Raw genomic sequence first — 7,859 nt, 5'->3', positions numbered from 1 at the left:
ATGACACAATACCTATCTGTCAGTCAGCCCATCTTTCTACCTATTTAGTCCGTCTAATCTACTTTAGCTATCTACGTTTCACTATCTCTATCAATCATCTATTGCTCCATATTATCTAATTTCTTCCTGTCTCTCTCTCATCTTTTGCACTCTAATCTTTCTTTCTCTAGCTATACTCCCCTCTCTCTCCCTATCATCCATCTATCCACTCGAAAATCTTTCCCCCGTCATCTCTCTAATCCCTGTTTTTAAAAATCTTTGTCCAATCTATCTCCCACTCTCTCTTTCCCTCTCTTTAGAAAAAACCCTCCCTGTCTCTCTCTCTCTCTTTTTCTACAGAATGCCAGGAAGCACATGGAAATGAATCCTGACGTGTTGATGGCACTTCCAGTGAGCAGTCTACGTTCAAAGTGACCATTTCTGAGGAGTTACTGTTCATCTTTTCTCCCTATTTCCAACAAAGAGATGGAGGAGAACAAAGGAGTAGGACATGGAGTGCCAGCCCTCCGAAGGCCATGGGGCTGCCAGTCCCCCATGGAAGCATCGGCCATCAAAGGACACGGGAGCTGTCAGCATTCCCATCTTTTGGTCTTCCTGCTACAAGGACGATTTAATCCTGGTCCTGCAGCATCACACAGTTATGCTGCAGGGTACTCTGGCAGTCATTGCCAATGAGGCCAGGAAACCATGCAGGAGCTTCTGGGAAAGTACATGAAAATAATCAGGGCAGTGAAAGAGCAGTAATTAGCTTTTATGAAAGCCCGGATATTACTAAACATATTTTAACTGTTTGCTCTCACAGCTCATAAAGACAGCAGCAGACCCAGATGGCTGTACAGGCTCAGGGTTTGGTGTCTGTCAGTCTTCCACTGAGACAGGCTGGGTGGCACCAGGGAACAGCCGGCAACCTGTGGGAAGCAGTGGTGGAGATTTAGGAGGTGGGGCTCTGCTGACAGCCATAAATGACAGCTGAAAGCCTTGTCCCACATTAGAGCAGGGTGAAGCACCCTGGGTTCGGCAGGAGCAGGAATGAGGTATTTCTCAAAGTGTCACCAGCTGGCTCCTAGACCACCAGGCCTCGTCCTGCCCATGTGCCCATTTATTAAAAAAATATTAAATAATAACTGGCCCAATTTATTTTGCCAAACAGAACCCTTTTGGGGGGCCACGCTATGCTACTCAGGGACTTCAACTCCAGCCCCAATGGGGTGAGCATCATCTGACTGTGGCAAGAAGCTCAGGTCCTAGGGCCCTGTCCCCTCACAGCCCTTGGCCCACCCCTTGGCAGGGGTTAGACCTTGGGCATGGATCAAATCTGGTCCCTCTGCAGGCTCATGCCTCCAAGGTCACCATAGTTCTCCAAATCAGGGCCTAGAGGTGTCCTAGAGGGACGCTTTCAATGATCTTCCCTAAAACTGATTTTGCTACTTTGATCATTTATGTTAGTCATTGCTAACATCTTGCTCAAAATCCAAGCCTGCTCCCCTTAAAAGTCCCCTCAGTAGTGCCAAGGAGAGCAGTCAGTCAGTGACTGGTGGCCAAGGAGCACAGCTGGGCCACGCAAGAAGTGGCCTACCAAAGACCGCAGGCCAGCAGGATGTACGGCAGCATAGAAATGTGACACGGTGATATTAATGATAATTATTCTCATTTATTATAATTATTGTTCAGTTTGAAAAAGGAGCCTGGAGCCAAGCATTACGCTAATTGGCACATTTTCTAGTTGTTGCTTTAGTTCTGAAAACAATCTGGGATTTAGTATTCTTGTTTTTGTTCATTTTGTTTGTTGTGCTTGGTCTTTTGTTTGTTTTTTCTTTCGTTCATTCCATCACATTGAAAAAGGAAGAAAAGAACCTTTTTTCCCCTCTTTTGTTTTAACTCACTCTGTAAGTCTGGACTCCTCAGATGAACGTAACATTGCACACACACACACACTTGGAGAAGAGAGAGAGGAGAGAGAGAGAGAGAGAGAGTGCGCTCGCAGTGGGCAGACAGACACACGCACGCGCCAGGTCAAAGAACTCTGATACAGTGCAAGAATTTTCCCAAAATGATTGGATCATCATTACCAAAAACTTGCCATAACAACACCAAGAAACAAAGAAATGTTTAAGCCACACTGTTTGACTGGGATTTTTCCTGCTTTTTTTTTTTTCTTTAAATGTTTGCCACACAGAGAGAAAAAGGGTTTAAGTGGTAATGGGAGAGGGACAGACAGGCTCACAGGTGTGAGCAGGAAGGGGGGGAATCGAGATTGGGGTGGGAAGGAAGGATAGAGGATAGGGGGAGGGAGGGAGGGGCAAAGGGGGTCATTTCTTAATGTTCAGGCATTTTCTTGGTCCGCCTTGCTCTCTTCTTCTTTCACCTCTTCCTGCTGGGCACTTTCAGTAGGTTTGGTTTCTTCTACAGCATCTAGTGGGAAAAGAGATGGTCCAGGGTTAGTCAGCCATGATCTAGAGCATCCTGCACACAGCCTGATGGACTGAATGGCTTCAGGCTTCTCTCTCCCCCAAGTCACCTGGTCTCAAAGTTCCTGGAACTTCTGCAGCGTGGAAAGAACATGCCACGGTTCAGCCCAGAAGGCAAGTATGTAGCTCCCACAAAACACCTTCAGCCAGAAAGCGTGTGCCACTGGGAGGAGCTGCCTTGCTCACTGCTGATGTGTCAGACAACCACTGTTCATTTCATTAGGGGCCCTGATTAGGCTCCTGGCTTATCAGCTAGATCACACACCCTTTTACAGAACCCACTGCCTGTACCAACCACAGTTGAATCATTGTCCCCCAATTACAATATGGAGAGACTCTCTTAAAGAGAGTCACAAAGAAAAGACTCTATACACACTTGAAGCCTGCAAGACCCAGAGGGAAAAAATTTATACCCTGTAACTCAAACTTCTCTCACACTGAACAGAGATCTAGAGAAATGTCTCTAGCCTTCAAGAATGGGAGCCTTCATCCAGAGATTGCCAAATCTCTCCAGTTTTCTAGTCTCTCCTTTCAAAAGCAAAGCTGCCCTGGGGGGAAGTGAGTTTACCTGGAAGCTGGGTCTGCTGTCAGTCAGACACCTTGTTCTGGCACACCATCCACATAAGAAGTTAAAACTAGTGCTAGGAGCTGTTTGGCAGTGAACTAGACAGAGGATCAGAACCCAGGGGAAGGCAGAGGCAGCGAGGAGAAACAAGACAAATTAAAGGAATGTCCCCCAAGCTGGAGTGACCTCAGTCCTGGGTTTGTCTAGCCCATGCCTCCTTCATTGCAGCAGGACAGATTTAATTGTCTCAGAGTTTCTACTGCCCAGCTCTCATTAGGGTACACAACATGTTCCTGGCCTCTTTCAGAAACAGTGCATGTACTGTGTGGATTGCTTTTTGCAGGACAAGGTGGTGGTGGACCCAGGGTTGCAAGGCTGTAAAATAGAATAATGCACAAGGGTCTTGTGCACTGTAGTGACTGGTCTGCTCCATTGCCATCTTTCTGTTTTCCTCATTGGCTCCCAGTCCCACACATACACAGCCCAAGGAGAGGTCAAGCAAGCAGCAATCCAGACTTGGGGTAAAGAACAGGGAAAAGAAACAAGCACTGAAGAATGAGGTAGTGTGGGACAGACCATATGTCACTGATATGACACATACCTGTATCCATCTCATTCAGAGAGCACTGGGGTTCCCTGCACAGTTCCTGGCTTCTCTGATGGGCTATCAAACTACATTGTACCAGTAAATAAAATGGGCTGGGGATTGCTCAAGGCCAACTGGCACCACACAGCTTATGTCCATATGACTAAACTCTCTTCTTCTCCAGAACAGGGTAGCTGTGTCTGGGACTTGTCTGATGCAAAGCTACTTTGTGTACACAAAAATCACACCAGGGCCTTTGCTGTCAGCCTAACAATGAGGATGTTCAGTTGCCAGTGTTTGGTTTGTGAGGATTAGCATCCTCATACCCATGCTTCATGAGAATGCTAACTGGGATGTGAAACTTTCCTTACTGACACCATTCATGTATTTTGGCCTGGTCCATTTCATGCCATCAGATGGCAGACTTGTATTTTCTTTCAATACTGGCAGTAGGTGCTACATTACTGCTTCCCTCTTCCCCTGAGCTCTTTTAGGCTTAGTTTCCACTTCCTTATGAATCACCTTTAAGTTGTGTGCAACTTTCCATTCTGAATCATCTTCATTAAAGGCTCTGCTTCTGGACCTTCAGATGCTTTTCATCTTAGTAAATTCTGACTGCTGATCTTCCAGAAGGAAAAATTTCTGTGAGAACATCCCCACGGCCTCAGCCACTGCATCTGCAAAACCCCTGTCAGCAAAAACATCTGTGGACTTTCCTTCCCTTGATACAGAACAGCTAAGCAGGATGGTATTCAAAGACTCTGTCTATATCTGGTACAGCTACCATCACAGTCCAGAGACAAAATAGGCTACTGATTAAAATAGGACCATAACAAGTATCATTGGGAGGGAAAGCTTGGCCTACATTTTTAATTATCCCAAAAGACTTGATCACTGGGAGGGAGGAGAGCCCATTTAATGCTGCTCTTCAAGGCATTCATAGCAGGAGACACATTGAATTACGAAGCTGAGAGTAGAATCCAAGTGTGCAACCATCTACCCGTAAATTTGAGTGGAAAGACTGTTGTTAGCCAGCAGCAAAGTCTAATTTCTTACAAGGCTATGACAGATCCTAGTAAGGCAGAATTTCTGGGGTTTCTCCTCATGTAAATGGATGATGAGTGAAAGAGCCACAAAGAGACAGAAACTGGCTTCAGAAGCACAAGTCCTGACACTGCTTTTCATTGTGTTTAAAACTTTTTGTGTCTTCCTACCAAAAATATGCACAGATTTTAGCCAGCAGTTCCACAGCCCCCTCAGGATAGCACAACAGATAGGCCCATAACACAGCAAGCATAGGGACAGACAGACACTGAGGGGTCCTTCACATCTGCTGTGCTACCAAGTCTTGTTAATCAGCAGCTGAAAGTGGCATCCAGCTCCTACAGTGATGGGCTCTTCTCAGCACTCCAGGAGGGATGGACAGGAAATTTGCTCACACTCAAGGTGGAGGAGCCGGCAGTGATGTTGGTTAGCTCACAGTGTTCCCATGCTATCCTTGCTCTTAGGATAAACAGGCAAGTTGAAACACAATTTTCTGCCATGACCTTTTTAGCTCACCATAGTGGCAAATCTAATTTCCTGGGTCTGCCCGTGGCGCCTAGAGACCCCTGGCTGGCAGAGGAACTGCACAGTGGTGCCTCACTGTCCCCATTAGTGTTCTCTGGGGAGCAGATAGTGGCAGGCTGATGACTCTGCTGAAGAAGGCCAGAGGCTGCACTGATTTGTACCATGGATGTAATAGACTGGACTAACTGTGATCATGGAGCAGCAGGAACAATTTAAGGTCACTTCATCACACATTCAAGTCAACAGAGAGGGATCATACAACTCAAACGCCAGACTGTGCATATCCCAAGCATAAACAAGCTTTTTGAATAAGAATTATCACACAAAATTCAGTGAATCACTCTCCCACTTTTTTCTTGCATGATATTGAAGCAGTAAGGGGAAACACTCTGTGTACTGCTGCACCCTCCTAAGCTGTATTTTATTTCCTAGCAGCTTTGCCAGCACTTCATTGATCTTTGGGATGACAGAAAAGAAGCAACCTGGTGTTATTCTTTAGTAATGACCTTTAGCAAGAAGCAATTTCATGAAGTAAAAAAGAATTCAGCACAAAAAAATAAGTTTCAGGCTGTGGCACTGCTAAACTACAGAAGTAAAAAGAGGGTTTGCTCTGCACAATGGGAGCAATGCATCACAACCCCAGTGACATCAGGGCCAGTTAACAGCAGTTCCTGATTCACGAGGAGAGACAGTTTATCTGTCTCACCAGTTTGTTTGATGAAGGCTATTTCTGCAGTGTTTTCCGGGCTTTCTCCAGCCTTGTTTTCAGTGTCCCAGGTATCTCCAGGGACATTAGTAGATAGCTATCCTGGGCATTCCATACATGTAAGAGAGGATATCTCTTACACTCCTTTTTACCCAATATTAGTCTTGATTTTCCACTCTTTGAACTCTGGGATATCATACCTGTGGGTTTGCAGTGGATAAATACTATTACATAGCCAGAACTGTACAGTTTGAGCATTTTTCATTCACTTTGCATTTGATTGGAAAGGTGACAAAGAAGTGGCTGAGAATTCAGGCCATCCCCTGCTTGGGGAACAAAAGCATTTCATCCTGGGCAGCCAAAATTCCAGCTGTCTAAAGCTGCCTCCCTTCTGAACATGCTAGCACTGTGAGACTTCCTCCCACCTGCACAATCAGAACCCCCTGTGTCCACTTGCAAGGGACAGAACAAGCAGGAAGCAATGAGCTCCTTCTTCAGCTGGGCCTAGACTGAGGTGGCATCAATGTGCATGTGGTGACATCATGAAATGAGAAAGATGAAGTCAGAATGGATGGACATCTCACCTAACTCCAGACATCTACAGAGAGACATCTGCAGCTGATCTTCTCATCCTCTCCTTCCTTCCTAATTAGTGGAAATAAATAAAACATTTCTAAGACTCTATTAACTTGCCTTATTTGGATGCCTACTTTAAGACAAGTTGCAGCCTAGGAATATCTATACCTGCAGCAAGCCAAGGTGAAGACATTCACATTTGTTCTAGAGCACTCCAGCTACAAAGCAAAGAGAAAGACCCAGACTCACAAAATGAGAGTGGAGGAAACAGAGCAGGAAGGAAGGCAGAGCTGTAATGTAAAGAATAAAAAAAAAAAAAAAAGCAACTTGAGGGGTGGCCAAAACCAAAAAAATCACCTCAAACTAACAACAAAACCAACCTAGTTTGTGCTTTCAATCACCACCCTTACAGTTCTTTTAATGCACACCAGTCATCACTTGCACTGTTCATGGTTACTCCAGTCCTGTGGTCCCACCTTTCTAGCTTTAAAATTTTAGTTTGCTTTTATATTTTAATCTTTGGAAATCTATGCTGCTGTCCAGATCATCATATAGCATAGGATTATTTTGCCAAAGAGACAGGCATCTATGAGCTGAGCTGCTGCTGTTTTCACTTCCATTTAGCACTCTGGATGGTGCAGTCAAGTTGAGAAACCTTTTGGGCAGCCTTGGGCAAACCTTAAGCAGTTACTGCAAAATTGTTTAAGGATAGAGCTGCAAGGTGGGAGAGGCTGGTGTGTGTTTGCTTCCCAGCTGAAGGGCCTGTGTCAAAGAAAGACTTCATACCTACAGCTCCAACTGGCACCTGCTGGGGAACAGCGTTACTAGTGGAAGACTAACATGGAAGTGAGATACAGAGCCTTGCTGCAATAGGGTCTTAAAGAGCTCCTGCCCCTCAGCACTCCACTTATTTCCTGGAAAGGGTGAGAGCCATATCTGCGAGCCCTGCTGGGGAGCAAACGCCTGGAACATATGCAGCTCTGGTTGCTGTGAAGCTGAGGCAGGCACGCAAGAAGCAGTTCTGCTGGATGGTGGTGCTTCCAGCTGCCTTTGCTGACTCTGTGCTCTAATGGCTGAGCACGCGGGCTCCTCTCCAAGTCTCTCCACTGCCCTACATTAGTGAATTAGGTTGAGTGGATTTCCGGGTAAAACACTGTCTCTTGGGACCTGCCCAGCTCCCGACTGACTTGCCATGATTAATTAAATCAGAGCAGACATCAGCTTATGACCACAGTAGCAGCAACCTCTCTGATGATCATTTCTTTTGTGGCTGGTGGCTTGGGCTTTGTTTTCCTTTTTGTCTCTGTTCCACTGTGGATCTTTAAATTACCACAGCCAATGCCAAGAAACAAGAAATTGCAGAACACTCTGGGATTCTAATACAGATGC

At 45.7% G+C, this 7,859-nt stretch overlaps 1 protein-coding gene across 1 annotated transcript in view; it reads right to left on the bottom strand.

The window, feature by feature from the left end:
- Positions 1-1,631: 1,631 nt before the first annotated feature.
- GAP43 (growth associated protein 43) overlaps positions 1,632-7,859 on the bottom strand; it is a 53,882-nt gene continuing 47,654 nt past the window's right edge. The window contains exon 3 of the mRNA XM_014878585.2: positions 1,632-2,412. Coding sequence (XP_014734071.2) covers positions 2,324-2,412 — 89 coding nt within the window. The 3' untranslated portion in view covers positions 1,632-2,323. The remainder of the gene's footprint in view (positions 2,413-7,859) is intronic.

This window comes from Sturnus vulgaris, chromosome 2, assembly GCF_052056855.1.
Source record: "Sturnus vulgaris isolate bStuVul1 chromosome 2, bStuVul1.hap1, whole genome shotgun sequence".
NCBI lineage: Eukaryota > Metazoa > Chordata > Aves > Passeriformes > Sturnidae > Sturnus > Sturnus vulgaris.
Note: the sequence above shows the minus strand (reverse complement) of the source record. Positions and strands in the feature narration are given on the sequence as shown.